This window comes from Pseudopodoces humilis, chromosome 13 (assembly GCF_049639895.1).
Source record: "Pseudopodoces humilis isolate 2021_Gansu_Grassland_sample_001 chromosome 13, ASM4963989v1, whole genome shotgun sequence".
NCBI lineage: Eukaryota > Metazoa > Chordata > Aves > Passeriformes > Paridae > Pseudopodoces > Pseudopodoces humilis.
In genome coordinates this window covers 20,213,253-20,229,494 of record NC_142212.1, presented here as the reverse complement: position 1 = coordinate 20,229,494, position 16,242 = coordinate 20,213,253, and the positions used below count along the sequence as shown (strand labels likewise).

General features: G+C 51.8%; 1 protein-coding gene across 2 annotated transcripts in view; it reads right to left on the bottom strand.

Moving 5' to 3' along the window:
* The window catches only part of GRM7 (glutamate metabotropic receptor 7), a 198,629-nt gene that overhangs the window by 67,863 nt on the left and 114,524 nt on the right, over positions 1 to 16,242 (bottom strand). For both annotated transcript variants that reach the window (XM_088061798.1, XM_014251530.2), the window contains exon 5: positions 1,414 to 1,554. In XM_088061798.1, coding sequence (XP_087917924.1) covers positions 1,414 to 1,554 — 141 coding nt within the window. The remainder of the gene's footprint in view (positions 1 to 1,413; positions 1,555 to 16,242) is intronic.

Sequence of the window (16,242 nt, the reverse complement as noted above, 5' to 3'; positions counted from 1 at the left end):
GGGATGTGTTAGGATGAATAAATAGTGTCTCTAGGACAATTTTTATGGCATATAATTCACACAGACAGACATCAAAATCCCACTCCATCGGTGCTTGTGCGAGATGAATTCAGACAGCACCTCGGCTCCTGAAGAATTAAACACGTTTTCAAAGGGTCTGGCACAATAGTGCTGCTGAGGACCTGGTGATAGTCATCATTAACAAGAGATTTAATTTAAAGATTGTGGAATGCTCACGGTATCAAACAGGCAGCTCTTGTTTGCACACGGTGGAATTCGGCAGCTGGGGCACAAAAATCTGCACAGTTCATCCACCCCCAGCAGCATCAGCCAGCCCTGCCTGGGGACAGGGACAGCCCCACAGAGCCACCCTCCAGGGCCACATCCCTGCACCAGGGGTGAACATCCTCCCTGGGTACCCACAGACCTGCACACGCAGCACCTGAGGGCTCTGAAGGCTTCTCCACACGAGCTCTTTCTGTGAAAGCAGCTGAGAAGCAGGGCTGAGCCACCAGGCCAGGGTAAATATTGTCATTGGGAGCAGCAGAGAATGCCAACGAGGCCCCTGTGCAGTGAAATCCCTGCACTGTCACCTGGCAAAGCCCTCCAGGATCCAGTAGCAGCTCTGCAGTGACAGAATCCCCCTGGCCCAGCCTCAGCCAGCACATCTCCTTAGAGACAAAAGCCTTTATCTCAGCACCGCCCATCAATCCCATGGAATTTCCTGGGGAGAGCAGATGAGCTTTTAAATTTCTCCTGCTCAGCACACAAGGCATTGGATAACGCTCCAACCCAAAGTCCCTGCACTCCTCTGGACCAGGATCTGTGCCCAGGAGTGCTGAGCCATCCCTGGCACCAAACTCCCCCCACTCCTCTGGATGGGAGTGTTCAATTCTCCATCAGAGTAAAACAAATCCTGCCATGAACTGATCTCCTGTGATCACAGCTCAGGGCAATTATCCAACACTGCACATTTCAACTGCTGCTGGGAAATCTAAAGGGGCAGGGGGGAAGGGGAGAGGCACCAGGTGACAGCACAGCCGTGGTTTCTGTGTCACAGAGGCACATTCTGCCCAACACTCCTCCAGGGTGTTCTCAGCAGGAATCCCAGAATGGTTTGGGCTGGAAGGGACCTTGTAGATCACCCAGTGTCCCCCAGCCATGGCAGGGACACCTCCCCCTGTCCCAGGCTGCTCCAGCCCCAATGTCCAGCCTGGCCTTGGGCACTGCCAGGGATCCAGGGGCTGCTCTGGGCACCTGTGCCAGGACCTCACATCCTCACAGGGGAAGGATTCCTTCCTAAATGGTTCCATCCTCCATCTAAAACAAACCAACACTCTGCAGCTGCCCTTGACTGAGATAAAACCATTCCTGGCTCCCACATTGGCACAGCACAGGGGAAGGGTGAGTTACCTGTGCATTTTCGGTCCGTGTCCTCCTTCTTGGAGCCAGTGATGGTCAGCTTGCAGTTGAAGTTCTCCTCCCAGTACTCTGCAAACCACACGTTCCTCCTGTTGTTCTCCAGGGTTCGAGAGGTGAAATAGGTGTCAAAGCCTGCAGGAGGAGAGGGCACAGCTGAGCCCTGGCTGTTCTGCACCGGGGAGCTGCAGCCTGGGCACTGACACTGCCCTCGTGCCTCCCTCGGGACCCAGCACACGGCTCTGCCCGTGGCAGCTCACCCTGGGAAGAGAGAAAATCCTGCAGGAAAATGACTCTAACTACCAGGTGTAAAACTGGGCAAGACAAATGTAAAACAGATCAAGATCAGAAAAGTTATAAGGAAAAAGCATGGATAAGAGATGTACCGATGAGGAGTGGAAATAAATGATATGGTGCAGCTGATACCGGGCTGAGCTCACAACACTGATTTTGTTATTGGGCTGCCCAGACTCCCAGAGGAGGCATCTCCACCTCAGCAGGCTGTCAGCAGCACCTCTGTGCATCCCAATCCTCACTGGACCAGCAGCACCCTTCCACAGCACCCACATCCCGCTGCTCCCCACCGCACCTGGGGCTTTCCTGCCAAAGGAGGTTTGCACAAATGAATTAGTGCGTGTCTGTGTGCTCACACCCAGCCTCTGTCATTTCCCTGCCTTCTTCCCTTCTTCCCTGGCAGCAGCTGGAGCCACTCAGCTCCAGGAGGAACGCTGGAGGAACGCTGCCTGCAGTGGCACAGACCAAGGGCAGCTTTGTCACCTGTTTGTCACCTGTGTTCCAGGGTGCCACCACAGGCCATGCTGCTCCGGCCCTGTCACAGGCTCCTGGCACCCCAGGCCCTGCTGATTCCAAGGCTTTCCCAGCCCAGCTGCACCTTCCCAAAGCTCCCTGTCCCTCTGGAGCGTGGGGCTGCTCTCCCTGGAGGGAGAGGATGAGTTCTGTGCAGGGATCTCACCTGGCTGTGGCTGCAGCAGAGCTCTGCTCCTCAGGGATCCCCTCCACATCAAGCCCAGGCACATAAACAGTTTTCTCTTTTACTGAGAAACTCGTGGAGGAATTCAAACCAGCCAAATCTGAAACCTGGGACTTGTGAATGCTGGCTGCAGCCAGAGGAGCTCGGAGGTGAATGATCTGCCAGCCCACTGGGGATGGGAACCTCAGAGGATGTGTTCCCACTCCTGGTGCTCCAGCTGCTCTGGCACTGCAGAGGAGGGTCAGGGATGGAGCTCCCACTGCCCAAACCAGCCCTGCTACTGCAGCATCCCTGCACTCAGAAAGGGCTGCAGGTCCACACTCCATGGAAAGGGAGAACGTTCCTGGCACTGCAGCCAAGGATTCCCCTCCTGCAAGAGGTGGGTAAAGCGACACAGGCTGGCACAGCACAGGATGGAGCAGAGTCTAAGGAAAACCATCTGCCACGGGGTTAAATCAGCACAACAATCCTTCCACAGGGATAAAAATAGAGCCAGCACAAACCCAGCTGTTTTGAAACTGGAAAGGAGACTGGGAATGGGGTCAATCCCTCTCTGCTCTGTGCTCCAGTGACCCAGCTGTAACCTGTGTTTTCCCAGGGCTGAGTCTGCTGCTCTCGACACATCCCGAGCTCAGAGGGCACGACCCACATCCAAAACCCAGCCAGGAACATCAGCACTGAGGCCTTCCAGGAACAGCCTGAGAGCTAATCACAATTTTACCTGCAGCCTCACCAGCACGTGATGCAGTTTATTGAAGTCAGAAGTAGATCCCTGCTACAACAAAGGCAGCAGGAGGCTGCCAAGCCCAGAGACCCATGCAAGCAACCCATGGAAAAATGCAAGAAAACCACCAAAGCTGGCTGGGATAAAGCCTCAGTGCTGGATTGCAGTTTTACTGAGGGCTTGGGTGCGCTCTGTGAGCTCCACACGACTTTCCAGCCCTTCATGTGGGGACTGCAGCTTGAAATGAAACCTTCCCAAAATAAAATGGATCAAAGTGCAGGAAAGGAGATCCTGGGTGGGGCAGGGACCCCCATCTCTCCCTGCTCTGTTTATCCTGAGGCAGGGACTTCAGCTGGGCCTCCCACAGATGGAGTAAATAATTGGTTAAAACTCCCGGGACACCTGCTGTAGCTAATTAATAACAAACTAGTGATTTAGGAACATTGCTGTGCAGTGTCTACAAGGGCCAGCACTATTTCTCTACCTAAACCGTTCTGTGATTCCATGATTACCATTTAGAGGATGAAATTTCCCAAGGAAAATATTCTCATGGGTGGGTCAGAAGAGCATTCAGAAAACAGACAGGTTTTAGGGACACACAGCCAAAACTTTTCCCTGCAAACCAGTGTATATTGGTTTTCCTCCTAATTAAAAGAGCATTTCAAAGGGGATATCCAGTCCTAAGATCTGCAATATCCATATGGCTGGGAAAGAGCCCCAATAAACCCTCCCCACGTGCCAAATTCACTGACCTCTGGGGAAAGTGCTCTGTAACTTAATAATGCAAAATCAATGAGTCCTGATAAAACTGTAATAGAATTCCATATGAATTACTCTAAACCTTTACAGATTTAATAACAAATAATAACATTCCCATTGATTGGTTCAATGATCCCTCTGCATTTGCAGGCAGGAATATGGATCCCTATTAAAAAGGGAGCATTTTTTACCATTCTTTTCTATGGATGGGGACAAGCTGAGAGTGACAGGGGGATGGGGCTCGGAGCTGGGCAAATCCCTGGTGATTCCCTGGTCCTGTGCAGCCACCCCTGCTGCAGTGCACATCCTGGGAATGCTGCTGCCACACGCCTGGAGAGCCTGTCCCAGCCTGGAACTGCCCTCCCTCCCAGCTGGGAACAGGAGTCCTGGAATGGTTTGGGCTGGGAGGACCCTGAATCCCACCCATCCCCATCCCTGCCCTGGGCAGGGACCCTCCCACCGGCCCAGGCTGCCCCCAGCCCTGTCCAGCCTGGCCTGGGACACTGCCAGGGGTTATTTCAGCAGCCAGGAGTGGCTGTGTACTTCCCACAGGGCTGTCCTGCAGCTCCTTCTGTGCCAGTGGAAATCTCAAATGCTTCTCTGGTTTTAGAGACTTCTTTTGGGATGAGCCTGGCTCATAAACACTCAGGGTGAACAAGGCAAACGTTCCCTGCACTAAGAGCAGACCTGAGCCTCTGCTTCACCTTTCTGACCCAAAGACACGAGGACAGCTCCCACACACAGTGCTGAACTTGAGAGTTTTGGGTTCAGAGGCTCTGGGAATTTGATAACTCAACAAAAAGCACTGGAGGATGCTTAAATGCAAAAGCAGGAAGAATCACTTCTCACCCCTGTTTGTGACCGAGCACTGCACTGGTGTGACAAGATTTAGTGATCTCCCAATGTTCTCCATATTTCATACTTTAGCAAATTACTTTTTCAGCAAATACCTCTAAGAGATATAAATAGTTCTTTTATGAGATTTTCCAAATTACAATGAATCTCTTATTACTTCAAATCACTGTGATTTGATTAAATCATTATTTTTACACGTAGAAAGATGATACTACCTAAAGGGTTCATTCATTTTCCACCACAGGATAAATATGTACAAGAACTACACTGTGATGAGACAGAGGGAAAAAGGGGAGGCATGGAGGGGGGAGTGGGGGAAAGGGACAGGATCCCAAACCCTGTGGAGGAGCTGGGACAGCCCAGGTGAGGCACAGGCACAGCAGCAGCAGGTATGGAGCCTCTCCATTTCCAGCCAGGAAAGAAACCCTCTGACCCAGGGCTGTGTTTGCCCCACTCCAAACCCCAAATGTTTGATTTCTGCCATGAACCCGTCCCTGCCTCCCTGCAGTGCCCTTCTGGCTGGGAGTGCAGGGCTCAGCTCCCTCAATGCTGGCAACTGCTCGTGCCCGGGACGCCAAAGCAGCCTGGGGCTCTGCCACGGACACCTCGGGGACACAGGGAGCTGGATCTGTCACCAGGAGAGCCAGGAGCACTCCTGGGGACAGGGACAGGGGATTGTCACTGAGAGCCAGGAGCACACCTGGGGACAGGGGATTGTCACAGCCAGGGACAGGGACAGGGACAGGGGTTTGTCACTGGGAATCAGGAGCACAGTCAGGGACAGGGACAGGATGGGCTGCAGGAGACAGGCAGGGGCAGCCAGGAGAAGCACAGCCTGTGGAACAGAGATGAACTCAGGGGATGCAGTGCTGGGCTGGCAGCAGTGGCAGCAGCCAGGGAAGCTCCCAGCAGCTCCAGCAAGAGCAGCAGGGATGGATTGTGATCCCAAGAGCAGCAGGGATGGATTGTGATCCCAAGAGCAGCAGGGATGGCTGGTGAGCCCAAGAGCAGCAGGGATGGATTGTGATCCCAAGAGCAGCAGGGATGGCTGGTGATCCCAAGAGCAGCAGGGGTGGCTGGTGATCCCAAGAACAGCAGGGGTGGCTGGTGAGCCCAAGAACAGCAGGGATGGATTGTGATCCCAAGAGCAGCAGGGATGGATTGTGAGCCCAAGAGCAGCAGGGGTGGCTGGTGATCCCAAGAACAGCAGGGGTGGCTGGTGAGCCCAAGAACAGCAGGGATGGATTGTGATCCCAAGAGCAGCAGGGATGGATTGTGAGCCCAAGAGCAGCAGGGGTGGCTGGTGAGCCCAAGAGCAGCAGGGGTGGCTGGTGATCCCAAGAGCAGCAGGGGTGGCTGGTGAGCCCCAGGTGCCAGCAGCAGCAGCACAGCAGGAGTTTGGGGGACCTTGTTCACCTCTGGTTGGCCGTTTCACCAGCACACACTGCAAACCATCCCTTTCATGTGTCATGAGGGACTTCAGGGGCTCAGGGGTTATTTAATAAGGAAAATCATTAAGCCTAATTAAACCACAAAATTATTGACCCACTGCATTTCCCATGTGCCTGCAGCGCTCTCATTGTCAGCCCAGGTGAGAGCAAATCCAACATATTGACCCAATTTCACTCCAGCAGGGATTTGATCAGTTTATGATATTTTTATTCTCCTATTTAGTCCGAGGGATGTCCACACTACTGACAGCCAGTTATTTACCCACACAGTAAATCATCACCTGCTAGAATTATTGATGCCAAATGAGTTGAAAGCAGCTACTCAAACACTTTTCCAATTTTCCAAGCGTTTAACCCAAAGCAGTTTCATTTACTGGGATTAAATCTGGGATAAAAGCATTAGGTGGGGAATGACAGGATCAGTTTTAGGATCTCTCTGCAGATTTTATGCTGCTGCCCAACCACACACTATGGGGTGGCATTAAGACAATCTACAGACATTTTTTTGACCTTCTTTCTTGGCAAAAAGACCATAAAATAAATAATTTCATTAACTTCCATTGTGCCAGAAAAGTGCTTTGCAGCTGTTTTCTTTTTCAATAGTTGCTGATTCTAACTGTGCAAAAGGGTATTTTAGGTGGTGTCACATTTGACTTTTTATATCTGTGACATAAGTCACATACAGAGGAAATTCCACTCGGGCTCAATCTGGGATTTTGGGCTGTAAAGTTCTGTTGGGGGAATAGATAAATATTGGCTGAGCATCTTGGTTCTCACCATGAAACGATACAGCTGCCAGGGCAGTGAGATCATGGCCCAGGAGCTGTCTGAGGCAGCCCTGTCAGGGAAAGGTTAACACACAACTGTGTTATTATTCATTATTCACATTTCACAGCCCTCATTCTCCTCCTGGGTACCAACACCAGCAGCACAAGTCCTGAGTTTGTCTCTGTTTCCATGTTGGGGGCAGCAGCTCGGCTGGGGTTCCCTGCTGCAGCATCCCGGGATTCTGCTCCTTCCCTGGGATCCTCCTCCAGCTGTGGCAGGGGCTGAGCTCACCCTGAGCACAGCCCCATCCCGGGATTCTGCTCCTTCCCTGGGATCCAGGGCAGCCCCAGGATCCTCCTCCAGCTGTGGCATTTTCCCCTTTCTCCCTTTGTTCATGAGCCACAAAAGGACAGATCCAAAGCTGGAGCTGCCAAGGATGCTCTGAGAGCCCCAGGCTCCAGAGACCACCCAGATTCTGCATTTTCAGCCCCAGAGGGAATTCCCAGGCTGGCACAGGTGTGGAGGGAGCCGGGCTGGTTACAGAGCTCAGCTGAACTCTCCCTTCTCCAGCTGCAGGAGGAACAATTCCCTGAGAGCTGCAGGGAGCAGGGGGTGCCTGCTGGAACCAGCAGCAGCACCACAGCCACACCACTCAGCTTCAGCAACGCCTCCTGGAGCAGAATTCTGCCAGGAATTCATCCTTTCCTGCTGCTCCCTTATTGGAAATGGGAAATTTGTTTTGCCAGGACCTTTATCTGTGAAAAAAATCCTTCTCCTCACACCTAGGATGAGCTAAAAGCTTTTACAAAAGCTGTTTATCAAGTAACAGAGCAGCTGGGGCTGCCCCTGGATCCCTGGCAGTGCCCAAGGCCAGGCTGGACATTGGGGCTGGAGCTCCTGGGACAGGGAGAGGTCTCCCTGTCATGGCAGGGGGGCACTGGAGGGGATTTGGGTCCTTCCCACCCCACTGGAAGTTTCTTCCTTCCAATTCCCAAGTTCCTGCTTCCCACTCTTTGGCCAGAAGCTGTTCCACAGATGGTCTGTTCCATTTTAATAATGCAGAGCAGCAAAAGCTGAGAGCCAGCAGTGTAAATGCAGAACACGAGAGAGCTTTTGCTCCCTGCACAGCAGCCACTGAAAAACGCTCTGAGCATCTCCTTCAGAGCAGTTAAACTCCAGGCACCCACCTGCATCATTTAAATCAGGGTGAAAATACAGAAATCCCTCTCTGCTGGGATGCAGCGACTGCAGCAACTCCTGGAGAGGCTCAACAGGTTGAAATTCTAATAAAGAATTATACCGAAATGGAAATGCAAGGGGCTGCTCTGCCCAGCACTCGTGGCACTGAGTCCTTCCCACCCAGAGCTGATTTTCTCCCTGTGCCTCGCTGCAGTGTTTCCATGTCAACAGCAGCCACTGCAGGGTGTCCCCAGCTCTGTGCCAGCTCTGTGCCAGCTGCCCTGAGACACCCCAGAGCCCCCCAGGCACCCCCAGCCCCACTGCTGGCCTGGGGACCCTGCTGGGGGACACAGCAGCTGTGGCCAGGGAGCTTCAGGGCTGCCCAGGCACAGCTCTGGCCCTGCAGACACTGCTCACCTCCCTGCTGGCTCCACACAGACATGTCCAAGGAAACTGGGAGGGACCTCAGATCCCCCCCAGTGTCCCCCTGCCATGGCAGGGACACCTCCCAATGTCCAGCCTGGCCTTGGGCACTGCCAGGGATCCAGGGGCAGCCCCAGCTGCTCTGGGCACCTGTGCCAGGGGATCCCACCCTCCCAGGGAATTTCTCCCCAATATCCAATTTAAACCTCCTCTCCTCCTTCACAGGCCATTCCCCTGCTCCAACCACCCTCTGCTCCTGTGCAAAATCCCTCCCCAGCCTTCCTGCAACCCCCTTCAGGTGAAGGAAGGGGCTCTAAGATCTGCCCAGAGCTTTTCTTCTCCTCATCTCACTCAAAGTAGAACCCAACGCCCTCATCACATCCTTCCCTTTTTTCCTTAGCTCCCTTTAGGAAGCAGAAGCTCCTTGCAGGTTGGCAGCTGGTTTCTTGGTGCCGAGGCAGCCTGAACAATGGCAGAGTGTGCAGGGAGGAGAGGGTGGGGAGGGAATTGCTGTTCTCTCCCTCCTCCCCACGCTCTGCCCGGCTGAGGCTGCCCAGCCCTGCGCCCTCTGTGCAAGGGACCACAGCAAACCCAGCCCAGGAACCAAACTGGGATTGCTGGGGCTGCCAGACCTGGAACTGCTGCACAGGAGCACCCACAGCACTCCCTGCACCTCTGGGGGAGGAGGATCCATCTGCAGGCCACTGAAGGATTCCAGGAGCACGGCACGCTCTGTGCACCCATCCCTGATCCCAGCACGGCTCTTCCCTCTGTTTCATCCCACCCCAGCGCTCCCCCTGGGCTCCTGGCCAGCCCTGGCGAGCACCAGGAGCCCCGTGGCCAGTTCCTGCCCTGGAGCCCCCCGAGGAGCAGCAGGTGGGTTCCCAAGAGCATCAACATCCAGCAGCCCCCTGAGCCCGCAGCTGCCCTGGCAGAGCCACCCAGAGGTGCTGGGGAGAGATGCCCGAGGCTGCCTCAATACCAGGAAACTTTTAAATGGCTCTCAAGTTGCAAGATAATTTGTATTCCCCTCTCTTCATACCAACACATTAACCAAATACATTATTTCCATAATGAGGAGATGAACATCTGTGTGGCTTCCCAAAATTTCAAGTGGCAATACTCGAGACAAGTATTCCCTCTGTGGGACTGACACATCAGCATTTCAAATAACTGCCAGAACTAAAAATATCATTTAAATTCTGAGGAGGTCAAAGACAGTTCAGGTGTGGTTTAGATTTCAGGTTTTTTTAGATAAAGCAAACCAATTTGCTAAGTCACTGCAGTATTGTACTAAATCACGAGCACTTGGGCCTGGGTAGAGGACGTGCTCAGTGCAAACTTGGCCAGGAATGGGACAGACAAAGGCCTGAGCAGGGCTGGGTGCCTGGAAGTGGCTGTGAGAAGCTGAAGAGCTCTGCCTCAGCCCCACCAGCAGCAGAGCAGCCCCAGCTATCGAGGCTTCACCTCTTCCTGCTTTGGTACAATAAACCTGCCCAAAGCCAGCCAAAAAACCAACTCATCCCATTAGATCTGGACTATTCTCCTTTGGAAGTTCACGCTAGGGGAAGCAGTAACAAGCAGAGAAGCAAACAGCTGAGGTTGAAAAGGAAGATGAGAAGGATTTCTTCCTTCCACCCAGGACTCGATGCTCACAGGGCCCTTCCTTCAGGAAATTCTGTGTTTTGGGGGGGCTCCTCTGCACGGGTGACCCCTGTGAGCACCCACAGGACAGGAGAGGGAAGGAGCAGAGGCAGCCTGGTGTCCCTGCAGGGATCCCCAGCTGCTCAGAGAGGTGTCAGTGGTGCTCATCACCACTGTGGCAGCACAACACTGCCTCTCATTAGGCCTCATCATTATTCACAAGCAATTACACAGCAGCAGTAATCAGCTTGAGGCCCCTGACTCTTCTTTCTCAGCAGCTCTCACACCGTTACCTTTGGAGGGGGGGACACACCAGGAGCAGCCCCTGCAGAGCCCACTCAGCCCTCTGGCAGGGGTTCCTTGCACCTTTCTCCTGCTGCATTTTTCTCCAGTGCATTGGGAGAACCTCAGTTTTCCTGGCATTCTCTGTTAGATACCCTGAGGGTATTCACCTGAGGTAAATCACCTCAGCACTGTGCTGGTGGGAGGAGAGCCACAGGTGCCAAAGCTGGGAGGGTGAGGTTCCACCAGGGCTGACAGAAACAATTCCTTTCTGATGGAATGGAAATAAAGCCTGAGCTCTGCTTCCCAGGCCTTTCCCTTCAGCTGCACATAGCAGGATCTTCCCAGGGCAGCTCCTCAGCACCCTGCACTTCCAGAGGAGACAGGAGGGTTGTGTTTCTCCAGCCTCAGCAGGAGACCCAGCCCATCCATCATCCATCCATCCATCATCCATCCATCCATCCATCATCCATCCATCCATCATCCATCCATCATCCATCCATCATCCATCCATCCATCATCCATCCATCCATCCATCATCCATCCATCCATCCATCATCCATCCATCCATCATCCATCCATCCATCCCTGTCCATCATCCATCCATCCATCATCCATCCATCCATCCATCCATCATCCATCCATCCATCATCCATCCATCATCCATCCATCATCCATCCATTCATCCATCCATCCATCATCCATCATCCATCCATCATCCATCCATCCATCCATCCATCATCCATCCATCATCCATCATCCATCCATCCATCCATCATCCATCCATCATCCATCCATCCATCCTCCATCATCCATCCTCCCTCCATCCATCATCCATCCATCCATCATCCATCCATCCATCCATCCATCCATTCACCATCCATCCATCCATCCATCCATCCATCATCCATCCATCCATCCATCCATCCATTCACCATCCATCCATCATCCATCATCATCCATCCATCCACCCATCCATCATCCATCCATCCATTATCCATCCATCCATCATCCATCCATCATCCATCCATCATCCATCATCCATCCATCCATCCATCATCCATCCATCATCCATCCATCCATCCATCATCCATCATCCATCCATCATCCATCCATCCATCCATCCATCCATCCATCCATCCATCCATCATCCATCCATCCATCCATCCATCATCCATCCATCATCCATCATCCATCCATCCATCCATCCATCCATCCATCCATCATCCATCCATCCATCCATCATCCATCATCCATCCATCATCCATCCATCATCCATCATCCATCCATCATCCATCCATCCATCCATCATCCATCATCCATCCATCATCCATCATCCATCCATCATCCATCCATCATCCATCCATCCATCATCCATCCATCCATCCATCCATCCATCATCCATCCATCCATCCATCCATCATCCATCCATCCATCCATCCATCATCCATCATCCATCCATCCATCATCCATCCATCCATCATCCATCCATCCATCATCCATCCATCCATCATCCATCCATCATCCATCCATCCATCATCCATCCATCATCCATCCATCATCCATCCATCATCCATCCATCATCCATCATCCATCCATCATCCATCCATCATCCATCCATCCATCCATCATCCATCCATCATCCATCCATCCATCCATCCATCATCCATCCATCATCCATCCATCCATCATCCATCCATCATCCATCCATCATCCATCATCCATCCATCCATCCATCCCCATTTCCAAGGAGCCAGCACTGGGCTGCACGGAGCAGCTTTTCCAAAATCCTTCTCCATCCCTTTGTCATGCAGTCGGGTCAGCAGAACAAAAACACGCTCCTGGAGCAGAGCTGCAAACCCAGCAGAGTGAAGTGGGCATTTCTGCATTCATTGTATCATCTTTAAGGAAATTATGTGTATTATTCTGTGCATTATTTCCTAAACTGCTCTTTCCCAAAGTCTATAATCAGTGAAGCATTAACAACACACACCAGAAGACAAAAATGCAGGGAAACAAACAAGAAAAGCCTTTCAAACCTCTGCTCACTTCCTAAAACGAGCACATTTCCGTGTGTGCCTGAGCCTGCCTCAGCCAGCGGTGCCAGGAACACGCTCCTGCTGGGTCTGGGGGTGTGGAGCCCCAACAGAGGGGCTGGAGCCTGCAGGGAGCTTTCCAGGGATGCTCTGGGTGCCCATGGGCAGAGCCAGGCTGGGACCAGCTGCTCAGACAGGACACAGCCATCACAAACACATGACCCTGGCGCAGTGAAGGCACTTTTGGGGTGTGATGCACGCTTTCATCAGCCCTGCACCCATCAGAGCCTCCTGCAGGAGAGGCCTGGGGGGCCCCTGGGGCTGCACACACAAACAGCAGCTTTCTAAAACTGCAGTCCTTCCTTTGTGGCTGGAAATACTCTGCCCAAACACATCCAGCTGACAGCTCCCATGTCACGTCAGCCCGAGGAAAACTGATCTTGAGGGGTCGCAAGCCAGGGTACCCCAAAAGCATCAATCCATCTGAAGGGTATCAGTGGCTGTGTGCTGTCTGGGGATGATCAGCCCTCCCTGTGTGCCTGCATGCACTCATCCCTGAGAACACCCACAGCACCTCCAGTGTCCTGGAATCACAGCTGGATGTGCTCATCAAAGGGAAAATGCCAGCAGAGCCCGGGGAGCAGTGCCCACCCCACAGCCCTGGAGCCACACACGATGAGCAATGCCAGCAGGGATCTGGTTCTGGCACTGCCAGATCTGCTGGGGCTGCCTGAGCAGCTCCTTTCACTTCAAGGGCCCCAGAGAAAGCCCCTAAATCTCTATTTTCCAGCAGTTCTTTATGGTCCAATTAGAGCTTCCCACCTCATTTCTGTGCTGGGAAGCAGCAGCAGCAGCAGAATCCTTTGGTTCAAACCCCATTTGGGACAGGATTTCTTGTTAATGCCCTGCTGGTTATGGGCTGTGTCCTGCACTGACAAGTGGCAGATAATTCTCTTTAATCCTCTGGAACCATCACCCCTCACACAGCCCCAGGGAGCAGCCAGGGGTGACTCCAGCAGGATGCAGAATGTCCTGAGCAGGGAGGAAAGGTCCTTGTGAGACCCCAGTTCTGCCTCCAGCCCTGCAATTCCACAGGGAATGTACAATTCCCTGGGCCCTGCTCTCCAGCATTTCCAGCAGGATCCCTCTGGGGGCTCTGGCCCCAGCACACCCCATTCTGGAGCAGACATTTACCTGCAGCCCTGGTGCCACAGCCCCGTGTCCTGGGGACAGGAGGGACAGACCCAGAGCTGGAACCCTTCAGGGAGCAGCAAGGAAAACAGCTCAGGGGGAGGAGAGCAGGATTTGGGGCAGGTAGTGGGGAGAGTCAGCAGATCTGGGGCTGATGGTCCCAGCTACACCTCTTGTGCCTTTTCCCCTCTGGGTTTTGGGGCTGCTGGGCTCTGCTCCAGCCCCCCAGAGCCACGTCCTTTCATGCCAGCTCCTCTCAAAGCACATGGCTCACACCCCAGGGACACAGAGAAAGCTGGAGAACAACAGAGAGCTGGAAAAGCCCCTGCACCAGGCTGGAAACAAACAGAAACAAAGAAAGGGAAGTATTTTACAAGTATTATTATGCATTATACACTGGCCTCCTGCTCCCTTGAGGGACAGGCAGGGCTGTGGGCAGCTCTTCATTCCCAGGGAATATTCCAGGGAAAAATGAACCCTGAGCTCCTTCCCTGTGCCACACTGGGGCTGTGAGGGTAAAACACTTCAGAGCCCCTGAACAGGGAGGGGTTTTCATTCTCACTCTTTCATTGTTTCATCCCAAATTCATACTGCCCAAACAAAAAAGGAGCAAAGCAGCTCTTGCTGGGAATGAAAACAAAACAGGATTCACCATCTCTTTGGAAGACAAATAACTGGAAATTCCAGGGACAGTTTTGTTGGTTTGCAGGGCTTGCAGTTTTTATATTTTAAAATGTATAGGCTCATCCCTGTGCTGGATTTGAGCTATGCCTCAACCTTCTTGCCCAGAGCTTCACAAACTCCAGCCTCATCCACAGCCTCTGGAATTGAATCATTAATCTGAAATCTATTTGAATCCCACTGTTCAGCTGCATCAATTCGGAGCTCAGACAGTAAAGACTGTTTTTCTCCACATCAGCAAAGCTTTTGCCAGACTTTCTAAATAATTCAGATCGAATCCCTGTATGATCCTCTGTGTTTCTCCTCCAGCTGCTCCCCTCCGTGGTTCCAGCTCCCTGGAGCTGCTGTCCGAGCACACACACCTGGGAAAGGAACATGCAGACACAAAGGTGAGAGGAAGCCCAGGGCACCACTGCAAGCACTGCTCCCAGGGCCAGCCTGACCAGTTCTGCACGGGAAAACAATTCCTGGGCTCGGGATGAGGCTTGGGAGCCTCCCCTGGTGTCAGGAGGGGCTGGCACAGCCCAGCCTGGGACAGCTCCGAGCACCAAGGGCAGGGCACAACATCCTGCTGCCACAGCTACTCCAGGGACAAACAGAAATAAACACAAACAGAAATAAATACAAACAGAAATAAACACAATCTCCTCTTCTTCCTCTTGTTATAGACACATAGTATATTGTTGGCTATTCACAAATATTAAAATGAATGTTATGTGTATAAGAATGGAAAATTTTGTTGTATTAATATAGTTTCCTTTATTTCTGTTATTGATGAAACTTAGGAATAGTGGTATAATACATGTATGTCAAGCTATGACATAGCATTAAAACAAAAACTGCTTTTGTTTGTGTAACCCAAAGACTGAAAAAGATAGCTAGAGATTTTTTTTTTTCTTTTGTAAACTCTCTTATCCAGATGAAGACAGCAGTGCCCAGAGCTCTGGGGGAGGAATTTATTGCATTTCTGATATCGGGGAATGTAAATCTCAATGGCACCAAGAAGATTGATCTATTGGGAAGGGGGCAAGAGAAAACTAAACAGAAGAACACCAAAGATCCTGAGAAGAATGTCTGAATATGTATGAGAATTTATGGATATGTAGCAGGGTTCTGTTTTTAAGGGACAATCCTTTGTTAGTAAGGTGTGCTCTCTTGGCTGAATGCAGAGACACCCGGCCGTATCTGTATACTTTACTTTATTTTTATCTCCTAATTGGGTTTTTTATTAAACTTTTAAATTCTATAAAATGATGTGAACCTCGTTTTTCACACTCTGGAAGCCTCTCCAAGCCTCCTGTACCTGGCTGGGCTGGCACTGGAGCGTGTTCCTGCCACGGAGTGATTCCTCTTTCATGTGCACTTCTCTGTCTACTGCAATTATGCAAATAAAATGCAACTTTTATCCTTTCAGCATAATTACATCAAACACAATCAGGCTATATTAAGACTGACTTAAGATGAATGAATTCAGTTCATCTAATGATTTCCTAAATCCCCCCCATGGGACTGTGGCAAAGAAAATTCTGTCCCAAGAGTGACACCAAGTACCAAGACAAATAACTGTGGATCTGGGGCCTGATCCTACAAAAAGCCAAACACTTCAGGCCCCTCTGGAGTCACAGGCTGCTGGGATATTCCCACTGTCAGAAAAGCAGGAACATCAGCTGCTACCTGTGTCCAGAGGTGTGAAACCACGGCACACCTGCACTTCACACCTGTATTTTGATCTGAAGTCACAGCTGGGGTTGAAGAACAATTTGAAAAATGCTTTTTTTCCTGTAAAATGAGTGCTTCAGTTTATAACTCGTGTGACCAACAGCTCTGCAGACAAAACCC